The sequence below is a fragment of the Carcharodon carcharias genome, chromosome 34 (genome assembly GCF_017639515.1).
Source record: "Carcharodon carcharias isolate sCarCar2 chromosome 34, sCarCar2.pri, whole genome shotgun sequence".
Classification (NCBI taxonomy): Eukaryota; Metazoa; Chordata; class Chondrichthyes; order Lamniformes; family Lamnidae; genus Carcharodon; species Carcharodon carcharias.
The window spans coordinates 20675697-20703532 of NC_054500.1; the positions used below are offsets into that span (position 1 = coordinate 20675697).

General features: G+C 44.3%; 1 protein-coding gene across 1 annotated transcript; it reads left to right on the forward strand.

Annotated features, from left to right (window-relative positions):
- Window positions 1-1253: 1253 nt before the first annotated feature.
- LOC121272699 (alpha-soluble NSF attachment protein) lies at window positions 1254-27836 on the forward strand. The gene is made up of 10 exons (XM_041179441.1): window positions 1254-1407; window positions 12889-12968; window positions 14361-14477; window positions 16415-16461; window positions 17376-17453; window positions 20505-20560; window positions 20962-21046; window positions 22996-23100; window positions 24141-24260; window positions 26659-27836. Exons 1-10 carry the CDS (start codon window positions 1310-1312, stop codon window positions 26758-26760), a joined length of 888 nt encoding a protein of 295 aa, XP_041035375.1. The 5' UTR covers window positions 1254-1309; the 3' UTR covers window positions 26761-27836.

Sequence of the window (27836 nt, forward strand, 5' to 3'; positions counted from 1 at the left end):
ATCTAACCATTGCCTCTTGACATTCAATGGCATTACCATTGCTGAATCCCTCATTATCAACATCCTGGAGGTTACAATTGACCAGAAACAGAACTGGACTAGCCATATAAATACTGTGGATTCAAAAGCAGATCAGAGGCTAGGAATTCTGTGGCAAGTATCTCACCTAACTCCCCAAAGCCTGTCCACTGTTTACAAGGCACAAGGCAGAAATGTGATGGAATACTCTGAACTTGCATGGATGAGTGCAGCTCCAACAACACTCAAGAAGCTTGACATCATTCAGGACAAAGCAGCCCACTTGATTTGCACTACATCCACAAACATTCACTCCCTCCACCACCGACGCAAAGTGGCAGCAGTGTGTACCATCTATAAGATGAACAGCAGGAATTCACCATGCCCCCTTAGACAGCATCTTCCAAACCCACGACCACTACCATCTAGAAGGACAAGGGCAGCAGATACATGGGAACACCGCTACCTGGAAGTTCTCCTCCAAGCCACTCACCATCCCGACTTGGAAATACATCTCCGTTCCTTCATTGTCACTGGGTCAAAATCCTGGAACTCCCTCCCTAACAGCACTGTGGGTGTACCTACGCCACATGGACTGCAGTGGTTCAAGAAGACAGTTCACCACCACCTTCTCAAGGACAATTAGGGATGGGCAATAAATGTTGGCCTAGCCGGTGACACCCACATTCCTTGCATTAATTAAAAAAAAATTCCAGACCTTAACCACTTGCAGGGCTACCATGTTAGCTGCAGGATAAAATGGATCTTTATATGTGGAGACACATGCACACTATTAAACTACCAACAGCAAAAAGATGGATGTGAAGGGAACATGGCCAATCAAAAGAGGAAAGAGTAGGTTTGCTTCATTTACATAGCATATGAACTCGGATTTTAAAGTTAATGCACCTTCATTTGCTGTGCCACCGTTTCCAACATCCTATATTTGATCAGGAAGCCTAAAAACAGAGCAACTTCCTCTCAAATATTTGGGCTGCTTATGTTACCATTCTCTATAAGCATGTGGAGGGAAGATTTGAACAAGTTATTTTAGATAAAATGAAGTTTTCATCCATTTTTTTTGGTTTTACCTGTTGAGAACAATCCAAAATCAATGAGCTGCTTGATTGATTGACAGCAGTTATTGTTGTGGCGGTTGCCGGGCAACCGTGGTGCTGGGGCCACGTGACGGGCGCCGGCCGAAGGGGCGGGGTTTATGGGGAGGAAGTGACGCAGTGGACAGGCCGGCACGGCATTAGGAGCCGACGGAAGTGGCCTGAAGTCAGCAGATATGGATAATTCGGCTAAGGAGCGGGAGGCTTTGGCCTTGGTGGCCGAGGCCGAGAAGAAGGTCCGCTCGGCCCGCTCCTTCATGGCCTCCCTGTTCGGGTGAGAGGCCCTGGGTAAAGGGAATTAATTAACCCCGACATTGCTGTGGGGGGGACGGTCAATGGACCCCGGGGTGGCTGTGGGGGGGACGGTCAATGGACCCCGGGATGGCTGTGGGGGTCCGGTCGCTGGACCCCGGGATGGCTGTGGGGGTCCGGTCGCTGGACCCCGGGATGGCTGTGGGGGGGACGGTCAGTGGACCCCGGGGTGGCTGTGGGGGGGACGGTCAACGGACCCCGGGGTGGCTGTGGGGGGGACGGTCAATGGACCCCGGGATGGCTGTGGGGGGACGGACCCCGGGGTGGCTGTGGGGGGGACGGTCAGTGGACCCCGGGGTGGCTGTGGGGGGGACGGTCAGTGGACCCCGGGGTGGCTGTGGGGGGGACGGTCAGTGGACCCCGGGGTGGCTGTGGGGGGGACGGTCAATGGACCCCGGGGTGGCTGTGGGGGGGACGGTCAATGGACCCCGGGGTGGCTGTGGGGGGGACGGTCAGTGGACGCCGGGGTGGCTGTGGGGGGGACGGTCAATGGACCCCGGGGTGGCTGTGGGGGGCCGGTCCCTGGACCCCTGGAGTGGCTGTGGGGGAACGGCCGCTGGACCCCGGGGTGGCTGTGGGGGGATGGCCGCTGGACCCCGGGGTGGCTGTGGGGGGACGGACCCCGGGGTGGCTGTGGGGGGATGGCCGCTGGACCCCGGGGTGGCTGTGGGGGTTTGGCCGCTGGACCCCGGGGTGGCTGTCGGGTCCGGTCGCTGGACCCCGGGGTGGCTGTCGGGTCCGGTCGCTGGACCCCGGGGTGGCTGTCGGGTCCGGTCGCTGGACCCCGGGGTGGCTGTCGGGTCCGGTCACTGGACCCCGGGGTGGCTGTCGGGTCCGGTCGCTGGACCCCGGGGTGGCTGTCGGGTCCGGTCGCTGGACCCTGGGGTGGCTGTGGGGGGGACGGACCCTGGGGTGGCTGTGGGGGGGACGGACCCTGGGGTGGCTGTGGGGGGGACGGACCCTGGGGTGGCTGTGGGGGGGACGGACCCTGGGGTGGCTGTGGGGGGGACGGACCCTGGGGTGGCTGTGGGGGGGACGGACCCTGGGGTGGCTGTGGGGGGGGCGGACCCTGGGGTGGCTGTGGGGGGGGCGGACCCTGGGGTGGCTGTGGGGGGGACGGACCCTGGGGTGGCTGTGGGGGGGACGGACCCTGGGGTGGCTGTGGGGGGGACGGACCCTGGGGTGGCTGTGGGGGGGACGGACCCTGGGGTGGCTGTGGGGGGGACGGACCCTGGACCGGCTGTGGGGGGACGGACCCTGGACCCCGGGGTGGCTGTCGGGTCCGGCCGCTGGGCCCCGGGGTGGCTGTCGGGTCCGGCCGCTGGGCCCCGGGGTGGCTGTCGGGTCCGGCCGCTGGACCCCGGGGTGGCTGTGGGGGCCGGCCGCTGGACCCCGGGGTGGCTGTCGGGTCCGGTTACTGAAAGGACTGTTTATTAAACTTGGCTCCAGGGCTATGTTCTTCGTTTGTAGTTTTTTAGCCAGTAATCTAACCTGACATGTCAGTATTGCATTATTGACAGGTGCTGTTTCTTGCCTATGATGTCTGCACAGGTGCATGTTTAAGTTCTGTTGATAGTGGTCAATGATGAAGTCTTTAATTCGTCCAATAGCTCACATCCCATAAAACGAAGTAACTAGTCATGTATCTTTCTTGCTGTCTTCATGTTGGCTGTTGTTTCAACTCACTTAAGTGGTTATTCTTCAACTGGATGTGAAGTGCTGATGGAATGTCCTGGAAGATTCGAGGTAGCATAAGTGCCTTCTTTCCAGCAGAAGCAATATTCTTGAGGGCTTGAATGATCCAGGACAAGTAATTTCTGGATGATACTGCGCTCTGTGGTTTGGCGGTGATAGTCTGAGGTCAGCATTGATAAGTTTAATGATTTTGGTTTGGCTCGGATTAGTATGAATCTGCTGAACGCTCAGCTTTGAAGCTAAGCTGTTCTGGTAATCAATTTCTTTAGGGTTTTCTTTTAAACTAACTAATATAAATTTATAAACATCCCATCCATTTGAGGTAACCTAAAATTAGTGTGTGATTAAGTCTTTTTAAATAACGTCATGTTTGGGCATTGGGTGGTTTAACTGAGGTGAAATTTAGCAAGTCTGATTCAGGATTAATTGACATTGTAATTTTTATGCTGGCTATCTGCTAATAAACACCAAACCAGCTCCACACGTTTGCTCAATTAACATGCCACATTGGTGCAAGTCCTCCTTAATAAAGGAAAGTGCAGTTGTATAGCTCCTTCCATGTCCTCAGGATTTCTTGAAGCACTCTACAGCCATTGACGTATTACTACAGTGTATTCACTTACAATGTCAGAAGTGTGACAGCCAATTTGTACACAGCTCCCACAAGAATCATTGAGATAATGATAAAATTTGTTTTTGTGACGTTGCCATGGGATTTATGGCATCCACCTGAGGGGAAGGTGAGAACTTGGTTTAACCTGTCATTCGAAAGATGGCACCTCCAGCAGCGTAGTGCTTCCTTGGTACTGCACTGAAGTGCCCATCTCAATTATGTGCTGCCATCTCTGGGGTGGGACGTGTACCCACAGCCTTCTGACGCGGGTGAGAGTGCTACCATTACCAAGGCTGCCATTTTAGTGTGGAAACTTTAAATACACAAAGGTTTTTGAGTCCTGAAATACTGAGGTTTTTAGATTGTATTCTTGGACTGGAATAATTGGCTAAAGATTCTTCAAAAGAAAGCAAGTTGTGCTGTCCCTGGCTATCGGGACTGAGGCATGAGAAAAACATCTATTGCACAAGCTGGTAGGTTTAAGTAAATTGTGTAGATTTTATTTTTAGAACATCTTAGACTTAAAAGTGTCTTTTATAATGCCTGAAATCTCAAGAAAACTTCAATCTTTAAACCGTCAGGTAAATAACAAAAATATATTGTAATCTAGTTGTTGGGTAGGGAATCCCTCCTTTTCCTGATGAAAAATTACCATAATTGTAGCAAAAACAGAAAATACTGGGAAAAACTCAGGTCTAACAGTATCTGTGGAGTGAAAAACTGAGTTAGCATTCAGAGTCCGTATAACTCTTCAGAGCTCTGAAGAAGAGTCACACAAGCTTGAAACATTAACTCTGTTTGTCTCTCCACAGATGCTGCTAGACCTGCTGAGCTTTTCCAGCATTTTCTGTTTTTGTTTCAGATTTCCAGTTTCTGCAGTATTTTGCTTTTACCCTAGTTGGAGCAGTCGCCAGTGGAATGAGCTAATCTCTCCTCGTGCACTTCACTCACACTTGAGGACCTCTTGTGTGCAGCAAAACTGTCTTTGTGTTCTGTTGTGAGTTTCCTTGCGTGAGGCTGGAATCGCCGATGCCTCCAATTTCTGTCCACCCGCCCTCCAATTTGTGTTTTTTAACTTGGCGTTGGATATTGCATTATTGCTAATTGTTTTCTGCAATGATGCCCCTTTTTCTTTGGATAGCTGACTCTTTGGAAATAAGAATGAGTCTCTGGAAGTAGTTGATATTTGTAGTGAACCCTGTCAAAGCGAAGTTTCAGAACCACCCATAAAGATGATGCATAATTTAAAAATTCAATGTACTGGTGGTTTATTTTCTTATTTATGCACTACTCTTAAACTTAAAAGCCCTGTTGAGAGAAGGGAACAATCTTGGCATCAGTAACATTATTTAGCTCATATTTGGAATTAATAGTATTGTCAGCCTACTTAATCTATTGCTGTGCAGTTTTGTTCAGGAGCTGTACTGCATCCATATTGGATCATTGTCAACCGGTCCATTTGATGCCACACTCCCTCTGAGCCAGAAGGACAGGGTTCAAGGTCAATGCCAGAGTCTTGAACAGGCTGCTACACCTGTGCAATACCGAGGCGGTGCTGCACTTACAGAGATGCCGTCTTTCAGATGAGATGTTAAACCAAGGCCCCCCATTTGCTCCTTCGTGTGGACGTAAAAGATCCCATGAAATGAGCATGGGGGAGTTCTCCCTGGTGCCCTGGCCAATATTTATCCCTTAACCAACATTGCAAAAACAGGTTATCTGGTCGTTATTACATTGCTGTTTGTGAGAGCTTGCTGTGCACAAATTGGCTGCCGCATTTCCTACATTGCAACAGTGACTACACTTCAAAGGTACTTCATTGACTGTTAAAACGCTTTGAGACATCCTGAGGTCATGAAAGGTATTCTAGAAATGCAACTATTTCATTGTTTGAACATCCCTTTGCAGCAATGTAATCCAGTACTACATACTTTTGTGCTTTTTAAGTTTTCCTGTGTATGTACATGTAGCCATTCTGCCCACTTAATGCAACCTCGTGTATTGATTTGAAATTACTGTAAATGGTTAATGTGCTGGTAGCGCGCGCACACAGTATCAGGCTGGAGTCGCCACTTGTCATGTTATAATCTCCATGAAGTATTTCTGGGTTCCATGTGGGTTACATTTAGTTGAAAGTGCTGCTGTAAAGCATTCTTCTAATTCTCCAGTGTTCCCTTCCCATTGATCATATTGTCACTGGGACCCGTGAGCAGGCCAGGAAACAAATTACTTTTTAAATTTTAATTTTTGATCTAATTAGCTTAATACGAAGCATTTTGGAACATTGTTCTGCACCAAAGATGCTGTATGAATCTGAATATTTTGACAACTTATGGTTTCAGCAGTGTGGCTGAGCTGTGGATATATGTTTGTATCTTGTGACCGACTGTAATTAGCTTGCAGTTTCACTACTGGATCCATTTACTCCTGAAATATGAATTATATCCTTTAGCTCTTCATCTGTCCCGTGTGTCAGTGGTTCTTAATTTCCCCATCAATCAGTTTTGCAACTGCACACCACAACATCCTGCTGCTTTGGTTTTGTGACAGTTATTCTATGTTAATATGGCCACAGCTGCTTCAAGTGAATAACCATAGGGATTTCAAACATAACTTTTCAATGACTTTTATTAAACCATTGAACTAGAGTTGAGTGTTGTTGATATCAAGCTTGTACCCAGATTTCAGTGATGCCGGGCCAGCAGTGAGTTAAATTACGTGCGTCACTAACTGCCCAGGACTAGCTGAGCTCTGAGCACAAGGTGCAGTACTTCACAACTGCATTTGAATGTTACATTTTAGTTAAGGTGCTGGGGGGGGTGTGGATTTGCTATTTAGTATATTTTTTTAAATATCCGATGTGCATTGGATTTACCGAAAGCCTCGACTTTAGACAAATCTGTATTTGCAACGGGTGTGAAACTAAAGAAAGGTGCATCGTGCAATTGCTTTTTGAGTAGCCGACTTGTAAGTTGTGGACAGTCAGCGGCAGCACCAAAGTAGACTTATTGACTGACGGATGTTTACAGTACAGAAGGAGGCCATTCAGCCCGTCATGTCTGTACAGTCAACAAAGATTTGGCTACACTAATCTAATTTTCCCGCACTTGGCCCATAGCCCTGGAGGCTACGGCAATGCAAGTGAATATCTAAATACTACTAAAATGTTACAAGAGTTCCTGACACAACCACCCTTTCAGGCAGAGTTCCAGACTCCCACCACCCTCTTGGGTGAAAAAATTCTCCTCAACTCTCGTCTTAGCTGCTACCTCTTACCTTAAATCTATGCCCCCTGGTTATTGACCCCTCTACTAATGGAAAAAGTGCCTTCCTACCCACCCTATCTATGCCCCTCATAATCTTATACACCTCTAGGAAAACAACCCCAGCCTATCCAATCTCTCCTCATAACTGAGACCTTCCAGCCCAGGCAACATCCTGATAAATCTTCTCTTCACCCTCTCCAGTGCAATCACATCCTCCTTATAATGTGGTGACCAGAACTGCACGCAGTACTCCAGTTGTGACCTAACCAGCGTAGGACCATAGAAACAGGAGTAGATCGTTTAGCACCTCAACCCTGTTCTTTTATTCAGTGAGATTGTGGCTGATCTCAAACCTAACTTCATATACCCATCCTTGCCCCGTATCCCAACACTCTGTCTCAGTTTTAAAATTATCAATTGATCTAGCATCAATTGCAGTTTGTGGAATAGAGTTCTGAACTTCTGCCACCCTAGCATCGTGTTTTCTCATTTCACCCCTGGAGTGTTTGGAGCTAATTTTTAGACCCTGCCCCTCCCTAAACTGCTACTCCCCAACCAGTGGAAATTGATTTCCTCCCAATCTGCCCTATCTGTTCCACTTGATACCTTAACAACAAGATCACGAAAGCCACCTACATGGAAGACTTTCTTTTTGTGGCCTGCCCTAACCCATCCAGCAAATTAAATCCATCCATGGTCTCAACCTTGCCCCTCCCAGCACTCTGCTCTGGACTCTGATCTCTTTTGTAACCTTTCTTCTTTTGTGCAATTATTGACCCCACACACACACACACACACACACACACACGCATGCAGATTGCATTTTCCAGAAGTGCCAATTTTCCAATGAAATTTGAAGAGCCTTTTTGTGGGGTGGGGAAGAATAAGCCTAATGCGAATGTAATGAAAGAGGCCAGATCTGTGGGAATCTTGCAGCGAAGCAGTGTGTCCCTTCTTTCCCCATTGACTATTTAATTTCCTAATAGATCAGGGTGAAGTTTTCCAGATGAGCTCTCTGCAGAGGCTTTAGTGTTTAATTAAGAGCTGGCAGCATCACATTTGATAAATGCTTGAGCAGCATTGTTTCTGTCAGTGTTGCTGTATCAGCCATTTTGAGCTCATTAGTTTGTCTGGGTTGGCAGGTCCTTGGCTCAGGCAGTCTTGTTTGCAGCTGGTATTTTTCTGGCTATAAGTAGAGTTTTAAAAAATGTATTTATGCATAATTAGCGTGCAGTCAGAAAACATCTTACACCTAGCGTTCTACCAACTCTGCTATGTAATCAGCGTTGGGTGTTGCTCAAGTGGGTCGGGGTGTGTCCATTTTTGCTAGCTTTATTCATTGGTTACATTCTCACCTACCCACGCCCTAAGCTCTGGAATTCCCCACAAGCCTCTCCACCCCTCTCTTGCCTCCTTTTAAGATTCTCCATAAAACCTACCCCTCTAATTGAGCTTTTGGGCATCTGCCCTGGGTTGAACTTTGATAATGATCTTGGGACACTTTATAACATATTAAAGGTGCTATATAAATGCAAGTTTTTGTATGAAGGTTCTGGATTAAAGCTCCACTCCAGGGACTTGAGCACATAATCTATTCTGACGCTTCAGTGTACCACATAAGGTATATTGTTGAAGTGTATTTCAGATGAGGCACAATCTGCATATTCAAGTGGATATGAAAGATCCTTCACTATTTGAAGAGCAGGGAAAAGGTTCCCAAATGTTCCATCCCTCAGCCAAACAGTTTAATTGGTCATTTATCTCATTTCTGTTTGTGGGACCTTGCTGTGCCCGAATTGGTTGCTACATTTCCTAGCATTACAACAGAGACAGCATTTCATTTGACTGTTAACTGCTCTGGGATGTCTCTTGGTTGTAAAAGTATCTAAAGCCTGCAAACAACTTTTGTTTACCATTGGCTTAACTTGAAAAAAGATGACCTTGGCTGGGAAAAGCTGAAACTGTTCCTAGTTTCAGTGGTATTTGAAGTACAAGAGGGGAATTGAGTAGAAAGTTCCAGTTGCAGGTGTGTTTTGTAATGCTTTGCATCGGTGTAAGGCCAGTTGATTGTTGGCTTTGTTCCTGCCTTCTGTGAAACCAGCTCAGTAAGCTTCAAGGAAAAAATGCTCTCTTGGGTACACCTCTGCTTTGACCCCTTCCCTGTCCCACTCCCTCCAACTTACAGAATAGCAAGGGAGAATTAAGAATTCTTCCACTTTTTAAAAAAAAAAATAAGTTGAACACTGTTCAAGAAGGAACACACACTTGTACCTGCTTTTATTGTGAAAAATACACTCTAGACCCAAGCTGCGTTAAATATTAAGGTGCAGTGTGTCTGGATTCACTATCCGTTTCAGGCCTTGCTTTTGGCTTTTGCTAGAGGCTGAATATAAATGCTGCTTATCCTAATGGGAGTGATCTGTTATTGTCTTGTGGCATCTGGCTCCCTCATGTTCTGCTGGGCATTCAGCAGTAAAATGCATGCCAAGCTCTCCAGAATGGTCTCGAAGGACCATCTGAAAAGAATAGGAGCTGCAGGAATATTTGATCTGTGCCCAGAAACAACTTCTGTGCAAAGATCACCTCCTTTCATGTTCCACATATGGAACTTTTAGAGGCGGCATCAATCTTGTACTGAGGTTTAAATTTGAACCATCTTGAAATACGTCCTGGCTCAATTGTTGCAAATGTCGTAAAGCTGAATTTGGCTTCAGGTAATCTGTTTGGTTCGGCGGAGAAGAAAAGAGTTGACGTTTCGAGTCCTCATGACCCTTCAACAGAACTAGGTGAATCCAAGGAAGGGGTGAAATATAAGCTGGTTTAAGGTGCATGTGGGTGTGGGTGTGTGGGGGTGGGGGGGGGGGGGGGGGGGGGGGGGGGGGCTGGTTGTAGGGACAAGCAAGCAGTGATAGAAGCTTCTATCACTGCTTGCTTGTCCCTACAACCACACCACCTCCACTTCTCTTCCCCCCACACACACACACCTTAAACCAGCTTATATTTCATCCCTTCCTTGGATTCACCTAGTTCTGTTGAAGGGTCATGAGGACTCGAAACGTCAACTCTTTTCTTCTCCGCCGATGCTGCCAGACCTGCTGAGTTTTTCCAGGTAATTCTGTTTTTGTTTTGGATTTCCAGCATCCACCGTTTTTTGTTTTTGTTTTAATCTGTTTGGTGTCTGGTAACAAGAAAGATGTACATTTATATAGTTCCTTTAATGATCTGTGGATGCCCCAAAGCACTTTCCGGTTAATGAAAGTACCTTGGGAGTGTAGTAATGCTGTAACGTAGGAAATGCAGCAGCCAATTTGCACACAGTAGGATCTCGCAAATAGTTGATATAACAATGACCAGATAATCTGTTTTGATGATTTCAGTCAAGGGAGAAATATTGGCCAGGGCACTAGGGAGAACTCCCCTGCTCTTTAAAAATGATCCCATGGCACTATTTCAACTGGCATTTCAGTAGATGCAAATGTGCCCAAGTCCCTAGAGTAGGAACTTGAACCCTCAACTTTTTTTGACTCTAGTTTAATTCCTCTCTTCATATAATCTGTGAAAACAGCAAACTCCAAGAAATGGACATTGCTCAGACCAGTTATTTCAATAATGTAATTATATAATCCTTTCACAATTTGTAATTCCCTTCTGGGGGAAAAATGTCTGCTGGATCAACAAGTCAGGGCTTAAAAATAAGGCCCTGAGAATAAAAGATTCTTGGAATTCAGTAGTAGAATTGCAGCAGCAGAGTGTTATTATGGTTGTAATGTGTTGATCATTAAAATATTTGTTCAATCCTTTTTGAATTTCCAGTAGAAAGTATCTCAGGAATGTGGTGTAGAATCTGCATTGGTCTTCACAAGTTGTGGAAGAGCCCTGCACTCTTCTGATTTGAGCCTGTGTATGTAAAGGCGTTAGGGAAATTAAATTGAGACTGCACTTTCAAACTCTCTTGGCACCAGTTGTAAATGGCTGAAGGAAGCAAAGAGCTTTGGTTTTGACGGGGAAGAAGCAGATTCTGCAAAATACTTAGAAATTTAAAAATAAATTGTGTACTTTGAGATGACTTCACTCCTAATGAGACTGGTTCTTGTTTAAACAAACTGCTTTAATTTCTAGTGAACAAAGGGCTCACTATTATCCAGTTGTAAACACGCTGCCCTTGGACTGTGCTTGCTCGGAGATCCTTGTCATAAGAAGCCCGCTGTGCCAGAATTTTGTTTATGCAGTTCTCAATTCTAGTTCTTCCTACCAAGTACATTATTTATTTGGAACTATCTTCACATCAGTCAGCTTCCCCTGAATGGAGTGGGTTACGCACCTTGAACATGACTGCAGCTTCCACAAGGAGATTGGTGATGTAATGTCAAAAGGCAGTCTGTATGTTAGTCAAGGGGTTATAACCACAGACCTTCATATTAATTGGATCCCAAGCCAGATGGTGAAATGTGAAACTAGAAGGAACTCGTATTCTTGATGGTTATTTTATTTAAAGAATTGCCTTTTACATAGTGACAACCATTATCCCCAAAGTCTGTCTTAATACTCTTGGGTAACATTGAACAAATTAACTAAATGATCAACCCCTTAGGTTCATTAGGGTAGTCTTTCTCTATATGTACTCAAGGTACTCAATCAGTCAAGCCCTTCACCTGTATATCCTTAAACTTGATAATACTTTCACAATTGTGAAATTGATAATTCACTTTCAGAATTGAGGTACTGCCAATAGTGGGGAAATCATTTGGGTTTAAGGGGCAATGTTGGAAGGATATATTGTCCTTGGTTGTTTTGAAACATTTGATTTAAAGAGTAGTTGAGCCTAGGAGATGGGGAGTGGGTTGTGATGATGAAGAGCCAATTATAACCATTTAAACATTTTAAGATAACATTTCTATCTAATTTGTTTATAAAGGCAGCTTTGTGGAGGTGGCATGGCAAATAAATCGACACTTGAGTTATCAAAAGGCATTGAGTTAAGGAGGGAAGGACAGTATCTCACAGGTAGCAGAAGGCCGTTCTGCCCATTGAGTCCATGCCAGGTGTTTGTGAGATTGAAGTATATGGAGTCTTAAAGATGCAGAATAAGGGGAGTTGGTATTGAACATTGAAATGTTTCTATTCTGGCCACCTTATTCTATTTGAGTTTTCTCAGATTATATACACTGCAGTTAGATGCTGAGTTGAGCTGGCTCTGTCCTAATGAATTCCCGCAGACAAATTTTAGGAAAGAGAAGACTTGCATTTATGTATGTTGACCTCAAGAAGTCCTGAAGCATTTTACAGCCAATGAAACACTTATCACTGTTGTAGTATAGGACACCAATCTGCACACAAGGTACCACAAATAGAAATGAGTCAATGACCAGGTAATCCATTTGTGGTATTGATTGACGGATAGATATTGGCCAAGACACTGGAGAACTTCCCAGCATAACAAGCTTAAGGGGCCGAATGGCCTACTCCTCCTATTTCCTATGTTCCTAACTCCCCAGATCCTCTTCAAAATACTTTCATGGAGTCTTTCATTTCTGAGAGGGCAAACTTAGTTTAACACCTCATCTGAAAGACAGCATTGCCAGTAACCAGTACTGAGTGCTGTATTTTCAGAGTGTCAGCTGAGATTGCACACCAGGGTATCCTGGGATCCAGGGATTTGAACTTGGAACCTTAGCAGTGTAGTTGCTACCACAGAGACAAGGCTAGACTAACCCTCTGCATTCATGCAGCAACTTTTTTGGTCTCTTACCCTAACTATATTACAAATGAAGCTGCCAATCTAATGACGATTTAGGGTGGTTTGTGCTTCTACCCCAGTCAGCACCCTGGCCTTGTCCAGAATTTAACGTTGTTCTTCCTTTCTGTTCAGGGGGTCTTCTAGATTGGAAGATGCGTGTGAAATGTATGCCAGGGCTGCTAATATGTTTAAGATGGCCAAGAACTGGAGTGGTAAGTATAGATTCCAAACAGCAAACTTGGGCTGCATTATGTCTGGTCTAGTGAGTGTGAGATGTTGTCTGGCCTGTTTTCAAATTACATTTGTGGGTTCAATTACAGTAATGATGAGTATTAATCAGACCAGCACACAGCTGCTGTACCAGGAGCAGATCAAATTTACCTGGCAATGGATATGATTGTTTCCAGGAGGAGATTTTAATAGTGTGAAAATTGTAAAATTGGTTAAAACTCTCAATATCCTGTGATTTCCCCCAGAAGGGAGCTGGTGGGATGGAAAACGCTTTACGTTAGATGGCATTCAGCCGTCTTGGTGTAAACTAGAACCTTAAACAGGCATGAATCTCATGGGTGGTCTTTCCCAGTGATCATTCACATCCTGGCTCTGAGTGTGATGATTTTGCCAAGCTCGGCCAGGAGCCTACCTGCAAGGAGCCCCCAACACAGCTTGTGGTTTCTGGTTGAGCATTAATCTGGCAGTAGCCCTGAGCCCTTTAGGAAGCCTCTGGGTTCACCTGATTCAGAGAGTGAGCGTGGACCAGCAAATATGAGTGCAGGCAGCACTTGTGTTTCTTGGGCTTTAAGGGCCGGACTGCCACAGTTACGTGTTGGACACCACAGAGAGCAGGCAGCCAGGTTTTGGGAATAGCTCTCTGCTCTATTCTGAATGGGGCACAATCTTCTCCAGTTGTAGATATGTTACTATTTAATATCAAAATTGCTTTTTTTTTCGAAAATGGCCTGTTCAATCGAGGCATTCGAGTGGGAATTGGATTGTTATCCGAAAAGGAAGAATGTGTGGGCTAGAGAGAGAAGACTGGGAAGTGGCACTAGGTGAATTGATCCTTCAGAGACCCAGCACAGATATAACAGGCCGAATGGCCACCTCCTGTGCTGTAACAATTGCATCATTCTGTGTAGGTTACTGCCATTTTGATATAGCATAGATGAAGTTGCTTGGCCAGTTCAGTTTAAGGAACCTTCTCCTGGGGATTTTAGTATAAATTCAGGGACGGGGGCTTTTTTGTGATGTGGACAACAATGCCAATAAACATTTCTCTCTATATATTTGAATTTAGCTGATGCACTCCTGCAGATTAATTTGGATCCATGAGTATGCAGATAAATCATGTTACCCGAGTGCCAGGAGTTAACAGCATCATGTTAATCTAAAAGAATATTAGACAGTGCAAAAAGTGGCCTGATTAATTTTGGACTTGGCTCAACTGTGCATATATTTGCATTATATTTATCAAAGAATATTTGCAATACTGTTTGCACTCTTTGGGCACAGAACAGTTTGTGTTCACTGAATCTGCTATTTTACTGAGCTGCTGTAATATGCTGGTAATAACCCACTCCTAATGTGTACTTATCTTTCTTTAGCTGCAGGCAATGCCTTCTGTGAGGCTGCTAAACTCCACCTTTACTTGCAGAGTAAACATGATGCAGCTACAAACTTTGTGGATGCAGGAAATGCTTTTAAGAAAGCTGATCCCCAAGGTAACTCTCTTGGCCTTGTAATACAAGTGAATGTTTGCAGAGAATAAGGAAATGCAGTGAAACTCAAAATAAATGTAATTCTAAATACTTAAATCATCTATTATTGCTATTTTAAGTCACTTTCTTATTTTAGACTCAATTTTATACCATTATATTCCTTTCAGTACTTGAAAGGTGTTGTGCAATTTATATACCTGACTCTCTCGTATTTTGGTTTTTTTGTACAATGGCAGCATTTCTACAATTTTAGCTGTTTGTTCAGAGCATCAGTGGTAGAAGATTTAGGATGGCTAAATTGATCGTCCCAGCTAACCAGCCATGATTGACTTCTTGTACAGGGGCCAACCAACTAGGGACATGACTAAGTCTGCTGGCCTGCAGACAGTGAAGGCTGGTTTAAAAAACATTATTTTCATCTGCTTTCATACTGGTGCAACAGCTAAGTCTCCTTGATTGAAATGTTGGTAGGCTGGAGGAGCGGCTGAGCCTGGGAGCTGTATAAGAGGAGAGACTATTCATGCAAACACAGCTCAAAAGCCCTAGACCTTTACTAATACTGAAAGGCCATTATTCTCTCTATTGGAGAGCTAGAATTTGGGGCTAGAAGTGAGGCCTATCTTAAGTTTTCAAGCTATTAAGGGGACCAGTTTAGATGGATAGAGAAACTGTTTCCACTGGTTGGGGAGCCGGACTAGGGGGCATAGTCTAAAATTTAGAGCCAGACCTTTCAGGATTGAAATTAGGAAACACTTCTACACACAGGGCGGGAGAAGTTTGGAACACTCTTCCACAAGTAGCAGTTGATGCCAGATCAATTAACTTTAAATCTGAGTGATAGATTTGTTAATCGAGATCTTGAGGGATATGGGATAAAGGTGTGTATGTGGAGTTAGGCTGTCGATCAGCCATGGTCTGATTGAATGGGGGCAGAACAGGCTTGATGGACTAAATGGCCTCCTCCTGTTTCTGATATGCTGATAGGTTGAGATGAAAAGGGTTACGAGATTTGTGTGGTGCAGAAACACCAGGATGGACCAGTTGGACTGAATGGCCTGTTTCTGTAAAAGTGCATTAAAATTCTATGAAAATGTGTTCTTGGTCACACGAAGATTAAATTGCAATATGAATGTTGACCAGCCCACGGATTTGAGGATAGATTAATCAATCTTGAAGCTGGTTTTCCACTGCTTTTAATTGGAAAGTAATTAAGATGTAGGATGGCCGGCCAGATGTCCTGGTTTTGCCAGAACAGTCTTGGTTTTTCGTTAAACAGCCCAGTGTCCTGACAATTTCCTAAAAATAGTTCAAATGTCTTGCATTCGCCTTTAACCTTTTTTGCCAAATATAAACTGGGGCCGGTGGGGGAATCTGAAATTTCATCCTTTCTGTAAGCACCCATCACATTGCGTTGTATCACAAGCAGTGGTATCCCACCCCCTTTGAAATCTCCTAGGGAATTGTCACTACCTTTTTGGGGCCCCTGGCTGCATTGCTAATGACACCTTTTAATCAATCTATACAGTAGGATTGCCAACTCTGACTGGACATATTCTGGAAAATGTCATCACATGACCTTGAACCTTCAACTGTCCCTCCCCCAGACTCCTGACATTGGTCATCCAACATGTCAATCATCATGGAGCCCCCTCCCCACCTCCCTGTGGCCTTTCAATGTGTTCTGGTTTTGAGTTTTGAAAATTTGGTCATCCTACGAATAGGGGAACTGTTATAATGTCACTGTATCTATCGAAGTAGAATAACTGCAACACTAGTTGAACTTAACATGAATATCTAGTGCAAATTTTCTGCCAGTCATCATGGGCTGAGTGGGTAACAACACAGCAGGAAAAGAGGGAGAAGGGGTAATAATTTTTTTTAATTGGCAATGAGCCTAATTTTTTTAAGTGCTAATGTTTGTGGTTTTCCTTTTTTTCCAGAGGCCATCAATTGTTTAAACAGAGCGATAGAGATTTACACAGATATGGTAAGATGCTAATCCAAATATTTGTAATGTTAAAAGCCATCTGCATTGCCTCAGAATCAGTAGGCTGTGGGGTCAAGCCCCACTTCAGAGACTTGACCGCGAGCTTGGCTGGCCGTCCAGTACATTACTGAACTGGGGCTGCATTGTCATTTTAGATGAGATGTTATAACTGAGGCTTGGTCTGAATGTTCGAGGAGATGTAAAGGATCCCCACAGCACACTTCAGCGCTGACCAACATTCCTCCTTCTGTCAGCACCAGAATGACTGGTCATTCTCTGTGGGACCTTGCTGTTTGACAGTGGGGGCTACGTACTGATACACCAAAGCTCTCTGCTGCTCTACTATCCCTGTGAGCTCATGATGTTCGGATCTACTCATTCTTGGAGGAAACAACAGGGAGCAAAAAGGATCCCCCCCCCCCCCCGCCCCGAACATTGTCAATGGGAGCTTGTGGCCGCCCAGCATGCTGCAATTAGATTCTTTTATTTGTATATTACTCCTGAAGCCATTTGTTTTGGGATTTGTTAATTTTTAGCTGCTATATTAAGAGACCTGTCCAACAGTCAGACCTTGCTGATATCTGAAAGAAAAGCCTTGAGATTCACTGATAGGAAGGCATGTTATTTTTAAATCTTCCCCACCGTCAAAATGTACAATTCCTATAGATTTTGTTATGCAGCCAGGACCATTTAATGCTGATTTTTCAGAATATTAAAGCAGCTTTTAATTTAATTTAAGCCAGCAGGTTGGGCAAGAACTTGTCCAGATCTGATGTTAACCAAATGAAACATATCTAGGACAATGCTCCTGCTGCTATTCTAAGACTGACCTTTTGCATTTTGTTCTTTGTTTTGTCATCACTATTTATTTTTTGAAGTGCAAGTTTGTCACGCAAATTTGTATTTGTATTTAGGGTCGGTTTACGATTGCAGCGAAGCATCACATATCGATAGCAGAGATTTACGAGAGTGAGTTGGTGGACATTGAGAAAGTACGTATCTGAGCTTGGGTTTCCTGTTGAATTTGTGCTGAATGTCCTGTTGAATATTTGTGCTAGCCTTTTATGTATTAAAGTGAATTGCCACTTTAGTTGTCTCACCTTAACATCTGTCATAGGGAAATGTCAGCTCCTATTAGAGAAGCTATGGAAGGGCACTTGGATAAGTTCAAGGTGATCAGGCAGAGTCAACATGGTTTTGTGAAAGAGGAATCATATTTAACCAACTTATTGGACTTCTTTGAGGAAGTAACACATGCTGTGGATAAAGGGGAACCAGTGGATGTACTGAACTTAGATTTCAGGAGGGCATTTGATAAAGTGCCACATCAAAGGTAATTGTGGAAAATAAAAGCTCATGGTATAGGGGGTAATATATTGGCATGGATAGAAGATTGGCTAGCCAACAGAAAGCAGAGTAGGCATAAATGGGTCTTTTTCAGGTTGGCAAGATGTGGTGTGCCCCAAAAATCATTGCTGGGAACTCTACTGTTTACAATTTATATAAATGGCTTGGATGAAGGGATGGCTGCCAAATTTGTTGATGACACAAAGATAGGTAGGAAAGTAAGTTCTGAAGAGGACAAAAGGAGGCTACAAAAAGATATAGATCAGCTAAGTGAGTGGGCAAAGATCTGGCAAATGGAGTATAATGTGGGAAAAGTGTGAAGCTGTCCATTTTGGCAGAAAGAATAAAAGAGAAGTATATCTAAATGGTGAGAGATTACAGAGGTCTGAAATTTAGACAGAGGGATCTGGGTGTCCTAGTGCATGAATCGCAAAAGGCTAGTGTGCAGATACAGCAAGTAATTAGGAAAGCTAATAGAATATTATAATTTATTGTGAGGGGAATTGAATACAAAAGTAGGGCGAATATACTTGTGTTACTCAGCAGTTGGTAAAGCTGAGTTACTTAATCCCAGAGGGAAACTTTAAACAACTATCATAACCTATATTTTTAAGTGGTATGTCTGAGATGCAGCTCTAAAGTCAGGAATCAGGCCACTAGTTCTCGAGAGGTTTTATATCAAAATACATGAGGCATTTATTAATTTACACAAGCTAAATATATACACTTGGCTACAAATTCCCACTATCATAACTTTAACAAATTCCCAAACAAATCCCCATTAAGACAACAGCAACCCATGGATTTTAAGCAGACACCAGGCAAAGCATTTTCACCGTACAAATTCAAAATGAGGTCCCTTTCACTTTGGTTTCTTTGCAGACAGAGTGGTAGACTTACAGGCTTTAATGTTACATTGCCTCTGCCCTGAACGCACAAAACTGCTATCTGTTATACCTAGCACATCTCACTGAATGTAAATTCTCATTGTATCACCAACCTCTTTGAACTCCACTTCTTCTAACAATAAAGCCCCTTTCATAGCACCAATTTTATTAGTAATATAAACATTGCTTGGTCTCTTCTAGCTAGGTGCCAGATTTCGCTCCCCTTCTTGAATGCTCTATTCAACAAAATGCAAATGCACTCTCTTACATCTCAAAACTAGTACACATCAAAGCACCCAGACTAGCTGGCTTTAATCCAATTAAGACACACACAGACTAGCCCTGTATTTAAAAAAAAAATTCCAGTAATGTTATATAAATTAATAGCTTTGTGATATTGTTATACAGAGCACTAGTGAGACCACGTTTGGAATACTTTGTACTGTATTGGTTACCATATTTAGGGAATGATGTAAATGCGTTGGAAGCAGTTCAGAGAAGGTTTGCCAGACTAATATCTGGAATGTGTAGGTTGTCTCATGAGGAAAGGTTGGACAGGTTAGGCTTGTATCCTCTCGAGTTTAAAAGAATAAGAGGTGACTTGATTGAAACATACAAGATCCTGAGGGGTCTTGACAGGGTGGATGTGGAGAGGATGTTTCCTCTTGTGGGAGAATCTAGAACTAGGGGTCACTGTTTAAAAATAGGGAGTCGCCCATTGAAAACATAGATGAGGCGCAATTTTTTTTGAGGTTTGAGTCTAACGAGCTCTCCCTGAAAAGGTGGTGGAAGCAGAGTCTTGAATATTTTTAAGGCAGAGGTGGATGGATTCTTGATCAGCAAAGTGGGGATAGGTTATTGGGGGTAGGCAGAATGCAGATTTGAGGCTCAGGTCAACGATGATCTTATTAAATGGTAGAGCAGGCTCGAGGGGCCAAATGGCCTATTCCTTCGTATACCTTGTCCCTTTTTTATTCTTGTTTTATTTAATAGCTTGTGAGGAAGAAGGTTCCCCTGGTTACTAACAAGAGATCAGGAAGGTTCCTCGGTCTCTGCTATCTAGAGACCATATTGTATGAAAAATATTGAGGTGCTTTTAGTGGGAGTGGAGAGTTATTCTCTCAGGTCCTGGAGGGCTTGACTCTGGCATGTGCCTTCCACCAGCTTGCATTTATATAGTGCCTTTACTGTGGTAAAACATCCTGTGGCAGTTGACAGGAGCATTATCAAACAAAATTTAACACCGAGCCACAAAGATATTAAGACAGATGACCAGTCAACTACATAGGTTTTAAAGAAGAGTGGTTTAGGGAGAGAATTCCAGAGCTTGGGGAACTGAAGGCATGGCTTCCAGTGGTGGAGCAATTAAAATCAGATGCACAAGAGGCCAGAATTGGAGAAACGCAAATATCTTGGAAGATTGTAGGGCTGGGGGAGTTTACACAGGGTGGGGGCAAGATCATGGAGGAAGTTGAAAACAAATCACTGACCACTGTCATCCAAGTAATGAATCATCACGTGGAATTGACAATGTGTCAGTGGGCTAATCAACTGCAGTGGGCTGCGTAGACGAATCATCCCTGCCCTTATCCAAAAGCTATGTGATGGAGAATAAATAAGAAATTGAGCAATAACTCAGCCGATCAGTATCAAAAATGTGCATCTTTTAATGGCAGAATTTCACACTGTCCAGGCTTGGCCTGTGAAATGAGACTCTTATCTCGGGACTGTAAAAGGTTCAGATTTATTCTAATTTGGCAAATACTCCTTTCTACTGAAGCATCCTCACTGCTTGACTTTCCTTTTCAGGCAATTGCGCATTATGAACAGGCGGCTGATTACTACAAAGGGGAAGAATCCAACAGGTTAGCAAAGCTTTCACCACTGGGCAGATTTGCTCAGGAGTAGTGCCTCATCCTTTTTGAAGTTGGAGGTTTCGCTGTGTCCACGTTCTCTCTCGTCAAAGTTATCCCGGTTGCGTCCAGCTGTTGTGTTTATAATGAAACATCCTGCTAATAGGACAGAGTTGGGCAGAAGCTTAGTTCGATATCGCACCCCCCCCCCCCACCACCACCACCACCACCACCGGGGTAGGGATTTGTACGTTCAATATTCAGTGTTAAACGTTAACGTAGAGTGACCAAAAATTATAACGGTATAGCATGTGCATACACAAGATATTTTTTAATGCTTGGCTTGTATTTGCGCAGAGGTCACGCAGGATAGTTCTGAATATATTTAGCCTGTTATGTTTTTCACTCTGCAGTTCTGCGAATAAGTGCTTGCTGAAAGTCGCTACGTATGCTGCACAGCTTGAACAGTATCCCAAAGCTGTAGAGATTTATGAACAGGTCAGTGAGTGTTTTCATCCAGAGGATGTTTGTCTCCCAGCTGCTTAATGTGGGAGAGCAGAGCTATCCAGTTTTTATTGTAGTCGGAGCTCCCCTGATTCGTTGCTGGGTAAATGCTTCATTCGGCATCATTCAAGTAACAAGTTAGATCCCTTTTAAGTTGATGTTGAGATAGAAATGGAGCTGTACCTGGTAGGAACAGGAGTGGCTGGGTCAGTTCCTCAGTTTCATTAGATCATGGTTGGCCTGTACCTTAATTATTTAACACATCTTATTTCCATATACCTTGAGCCCCCTTACCTAACAAAGATCAATCAAGCTCTGGGTTGGGATTTTCAATTGACCATTCGCCATGTACCCACCCCCCTCACCATCCCAGCTTTAACAGCCTTTTCCACCCCACTTTGTGTGCAGAGGTGCTTCCTGACATCACCCCTGAATGACCTGGCTCTAATTGTAAGCCTTGTTCTGCACTTGCAGAGAGTATTTTCTCGCCATCAATTTTTAAATATGTTTTTCATGGGATGTGGGTGTCACTGGCGAGGCCAGCATTTGTCGCCCATCCTTAATTGCCCCTTGAACAAGGGCAGTTAAGAGTCAACCATATTACTGTGGGTCACATGTAGGTCAGACCAGGTAAGGATGGCAGATTTCCTTCCCTAAAGGGTGTTAGTGAACCAGATGGGTCTGTTCAACAACCGATGACTGTCTCATGGTCACCATTACTGAGACTAGCTTCCAATTCCAGATTGTTTGAACTTGTCCCCAGAGCATTAGCCTAGGCCTCTGGATTACTAGTTCAATGACATTACCACTAAACCACCATCTCCCCTAATCTCAATTAACTCACCCCTTCATCTATACTCAAGTGAATGCATGACTACTTTATGCAACCTGTCCTTGTAATTTAATCCTCTTGGTCCTGGTTGGTCTCAGTGAATAGGGGTTGGTTAGCAATCAGCCTAGATTCTTCTTCCAATCACAATCCATTGACTCTTTCTGGAAAGAGTGTGGGAAAGGACAGCACCTGCTATTGAGGCTTACACTGGGTGCTTGATTGAGATACCAAGGAACTACCAACACCTTTGGGAAGTGCAGACAGGCATGAATTAAGAGATGGCGCTGGAGAGGGTGGGCTCAATACCTAAAGTCCATTCAGTGACTTGGTAACTTGTTGCATTCCAAGCTGGGAGGTGTGTGTGTAAGTTTGAGAGCTGGTTTCTGCTCAGTAGTTCTGTAATCGCAAACGTCATAGAATTATTGCCTTTTACTTTTCTGTCCTCTAGTTTCCAATGTTTGTGCTTTTAATTTCTTAATTAGCAGCTTTAACCCAAAGGACTTTTAGCATCTATTTACAGCCATTGGGATGAATCTGGCTCTGATTTCAGTGAGGGTGAAGTAAAGGCTTTTAAACACTGGGCAGGGGGATGGGGGTCTGAATCTGGTTTGGGGGGGATGGGATTATTTTTTTTTTTGTTCCCACTCTACTCCCAATCTTGTGAAGTCAGTTTTCTGTTTGATGTCTCTGGTTAGTGATCAGTAACATAGCCGCACAGAAATTCAACCCAGCTGGTCTGTGCTGGTGTTCAAGCTCCACGTGAACCTCCTCTCGTTCTTCTTCCCACCCCCAGCAACATAATCCTTCTATTCCTTTCTCCCTTGTGTTTATCTAGCTTTCTCTTAAATGCATCAATCCAGTTTGCTTCCGCCACTCCTCCTCTGGTAGCAAATTCCACATTCTCATTAATCCCTGGATGAGGAGCCATCATCCCATCTCTGACTAAAGTTGCTCACCACCTTCAGTCTTTTGCGTTCAATTTCTATTGGTCAAATGGGAAAAGTTTGCCACCTTCTCCTCTCTCTGTTCCACCCGTGCCCAATTATTTTTCTCAATCTATTGCATTTAACTCTTGTTTCGTGCAGTGAATTTATGGTTTTGTGCACCACAGGTAGGCACTACAGCCATGGATAGCCCGCTCCTGAAGTACAGCGCTAAAGAATACTTCTTCAAAGCTGCCCTCTGCCATTTCTGTGTTGACATGTTAAACGCTAAGGTAGGTTGGCACCAGAGAAGTCAATGCGATTGATACTTTGCCTGTAGCTGCTTTTTAGAATTGGTTCTGTTTTTGGAAGTGATTTTTAAGGTGATGGATGTGGGAAATGTTACCCTTGTGTGCATGGAATGGGGTTGAAGAATCGGGCAGAGCTTTTTATTCTTTTCATGGGATGTGGGCCTCACTGGCAAGGCCAGAATTTGTTGCCCATCCCTAATTGCCCTTGAACTGAGTGGCTTGCTCGGCCATTTCAGAGGGCAATTAAGAGTCAACCACATTGCTGTGGGTCTGGAGTCACATGTAGGCCAGACCAGGTAAGGATGGCAGATTTGCCTTCCCAAAGGACATCAGTGAACCAGATGGGTTTTCACAACAATCGATAGTTCCATGGTCACCATTCGTGAGACTAGCTTTACCAGCTGCTGTGGTGGGATTTGAACCCATGCCCTGCATATAAGCCTGGGCCTCTGGATTGCCAGTTGAGTGACATTACCACAATATCACCATCTCCCCAGTGTCTGTGACAGCTTTATACCATGTCCTATGCTTCAAATTCTTAGGAAAGGAGAGAGCAATTTAATTTCTTTCTTTATTTAAGAAAAACCATGAGGTAAGAATTTAATGCATGGGTGGGGGTGGGTTCATGTGATCTTCCACCATGCATTTGGCAGATTTGCAGAAACCTTGGAAAAACCTGCAATTTATGTCATTTTTCCTCAAAAGTTACGGCTGGAGATTGAGAGAACCTCCTGCAGAAATCCCAGGCGGATGCCTCGTAATAGTATCCACAGCTCAGTCCTTTTGAGACTGAAGAGGTTCTATCCATGTGTCAGCCCCGAGGACTGTACATTTTTGTCGATCAGAATCATTTTGTTTGGTGAGATATGAAGCTGGTAAAAATCCTAGTCCTGCACTGGTGTGAGGAAGATGATGGACCTGTGGAATACCCTTCACGTATTATATATATATTTTTTTTTTTGCATCTAATCAGAATAACCTTCTCTAGAAGTGTATCTCACTGCATTTCAATTATTCCACAGTTGGCCATTACGAAATATGAGGAAATGTTCCCAGCCTTTTCAGATTCCCGGGAGTGCAAACTGGTCAAGAAACTTCTGGATGCCTTTGAAGAGCAGAATGTTGATGGATACACTGATGCAGTAAGTGTCTGAGATTTCGAGCAAACTAAGTTTGTCACTAACACAAAAGCTAAGTGCGGTGGATGCTGGAAATCTGAAGTAACAAAATATGCTGGAAATACTCGGCAGATCAGGCAGCGCCCGAGGAGCTAAACCAAATCCATGCTTCAGGCTGAGATGAATCCGGCTGAAGTTCTGATGATGGGTCATAGAGTTTTACAGCACAGAAAAAGGCCCTTCGGCCCATCATTTCCATGCCTACCATCAAGCACCTATCTACTCTAATCCCATTTTCCAGCGCTTGGCCTGTAGCCCTGTATGCTGTGGCATTTCAAGTGTTCATCTAAATACTTCAATGTTGTGAGGTGTCCCGCTTCTACCACCCCCTCAGTCAGTGTGTTCCAGATTCCAACCACCCTCTGGGTGAAAACATTTTTTCTCAAATCCCCTCTAAACCTCCTGGCCCCTTACCTTAAATCTATGTCTCCTGGTTATTGACACTTCCGCTAAGATGAAAGGTTTCCTCCTATCTACCCCCCCTCATAATTTTGTACACCTCAATCAGGTCCCCCCTCAGCCTTCTCTGCTCTAAGGAAAACGACCCTAGCCTATCCTGTCTCTCTCCATAGCTGAAACACTGCAGCCCAGGCAACATCCTGACGAATCTCCTCTGCACCCTCTCCAGTGCAATCACATGTTTCCTATAGTGTGGCAACCAGAACTGCACATAGTACAGTCATCCTTGACCTGAAACAGTTTCTCTCCACATGCTGCCTGATCATTTGAGTATTTCCCAGTGTTTTTGTTTTTACTTCAAACCAAATTTAAGATGCCAGCCAGATTAACAATAGCATTTGAATCGAATGAAATTGGGGACAGGGACTGGGAGAGAGAAGTGTAATGGTAATATCACTGGACTGGTAGTCCAGAGGCCCAGGCTAATGCTCTGGGGACTGGGGTTCAAATTCCACCACGGCAGCTGATGGCCTTTAAATTTGATTAATAAATCTACAATATAAAGCTAATCTCCGTTAGTGACAGCTATCATTGTTGTAAAAGCCCATCTGGTTCACTGGTGTCTTTGAGGGAAGGAAATCTGCCGTCCTTACCCGGTCTGGCCTGCAAGTGACTCCAGACCCACAGCAATGTGGTTGACTCTTAACTGCCCCTCTGAAATGGCCGAGCAAGCCACTCAGTTCAAGGGCAATTAGGGATGGGCAACAAATGCTGGCCTTGCCAGTGATGCCCCCATCTCATGAAAGAATTAAAAAGTATGCTCATTGTAGGATTGGAGCAGTGATGGTGCCCTTGAGTCTCATGATTAGGCTGACGCTTCAGTGTCATGCAGAGGAGTGGATTATTGTCAGGGATGTTAAAACAGAAAATACGGCTGCTGAGAACTTCGTGCATTCCAAATAGTGCCAGGAGTTATGGTTGGATGTAACAGCTTCTATGGCAGTATCTGGAGAGTGGAGTTAGTCTTGGCTGATGTGGTTGCCTGTAAGCATACTGTTCAAAAATAATATGCAGTGCCTTTCTAATGTTGAGATTGCAATCTCTCCTAATGAGGCAATCTCTCCTAATGAGGCCTGTGCCAAAATTTAAACTTTATGTGTAATTTCAACTTCTGATCCGCAGAGCTCTTGAGCAGGAAGTGAGAGACTGTTGCTTTGTAACTAATTACATTCTAACAGTTGGAAAACCTGTTGAGTAAAACAGATTTCAGTCATTTTCCTTCTGTCTGTTGATAGACACAGAACTGAGCTCAGAACCTGCTGTCTTGAGACATTCAGGATATTGACTATTGATCAGAAAGGTAATAGCAGCCTATGGCCACGTGCTTGCTAACACTGTGGGAGAATGCAAGATTGAATGAAAGACGTGCCTTTCACAGCCTGAGGATGTTCCAGAGTCCTTTATGGCCAGTTACATGTGGTTGCTGATGTATTGTAGAAAATGTGGCTGCCAATTTGTGCACAGCAAGCTCCCACAAACAGCAATGTAACAACGACCAGATAGCTGTTTTAGTGATGTTGATTTGATGGATAAACATTGGCGGGGGGGGGGGGGGGGAGCTTGCTCCGCTTTGAAGTAGCACCATGGGATCTTTTACGTCTACCTGAGAAGGGCAGGTAGGCTCTCTGTTTGGCATCTCATCCAAAAATTGATGCTGCCCATAATGCAGCACTCCCTCAGTACTGTGGCTGGGGCTTCGGTTTATTGTCTCATTCAGGGAAAGAGGCGCTTCTGACAGTGCAGCTTCCCCTCAGTAACTGCACTGGGCGCGTCCGCCTAGAATTTTTCGCCTGAGTTTTGAGTGGGACTTTGAACCTTTGACTTTTTGGCTCAGATGTTGTCAACATTCCAGTGGATGTCCCTGAGGAAAAGCATTGAAGCCAACTGTTTACTCCCTTTGCAGGTGAAGGAGTATGACTCCATCTCACGGTTGGACCAATGGTTGACTACAATGCTGCTCCGCATCAAGAAGACCATCCAAGGGGAAGAGAGCGACTTGCGTTAAGGAGCAACTGTTTATATATTAAAGAAAAATATATCTCAATAGTCAAAACCCAACAAGTGATGGGGGTGGCGGGGGGGGGGGGGAAGGAGAGGTGGAGAAAAATGGCTTTTGATAAAAAGTATGCTGCAAATCAGAAAAGCAAAGGAACATTCCGGAAATTGGAAGTGTTTGAACAATTTTTTTGCATTTATTTAGGGAGAAAATAGTCGTGCTTACAGATTGGGTTGGCATGAGCACTCTTTTTAAACCAATCTGTTGTAAACCAGAGATTTTGCCTCTCTACCCTTCCCCCACCCAACCCCACACACTTTATTTCCTTCTGAATCCTTCTCGCAGAACTGCCGTGTATAAATGCAATTTGCCATTTAACTTCATGGCATTAACTTGATGTGTAATAAAACTTGTAGCTATTTAAGGTAACCCAAGCTATGACATGAACGTAGAGCAAGGACGCCTCATGATTGCCTGATTCACTCTGCACAGTTTTATCAGCCTGCATTTTGCGAGTTAATTAGCTGATCACTGTCCTGTGGTCCCCCTTTCTTAATGAGTGCTGACAGAGCACAGGATCAGCCTTCCTTGTGATGCATGCTGCAGTCAAATAGCCAGTTGCCATTTGCTATCTAGGACTTGCATGCATTCCTGCTAGGATTGGTTAGCCCAGAATGTAAGCTCATAGTTTTGGCAGGCAGGGATTTTGGCACATGGCAGGGAAATGTACCAGCAATAAATTAAATTATTTTATAGTTTTAACCCGAATTTTCTGGAATGCTACTCAGTGCGCACTGTTGAATATTTTTCCGGTATTTAATTGCTTTTTGGGTGCATTTTAGGGCAGCACTTGTCGCAGGCCAGTGTAGACATTGCATCGCGTTACTTGGAGCTTGAGGTCTAAACAGACCAGCTCTCAGGGAAATGTAGACTAACTGTGCACAGGAAATCTGGTGGGGTGAAGCTTGATGTCTTACATGGGAAGTGTGCGCGTGTGTGTGTGTTCAATGTTAAGCTAGTTGCAACCATTGTATAAATGCACTATCATATAATTTTTAAATCTGAATAAATGAAGTTACACCCAA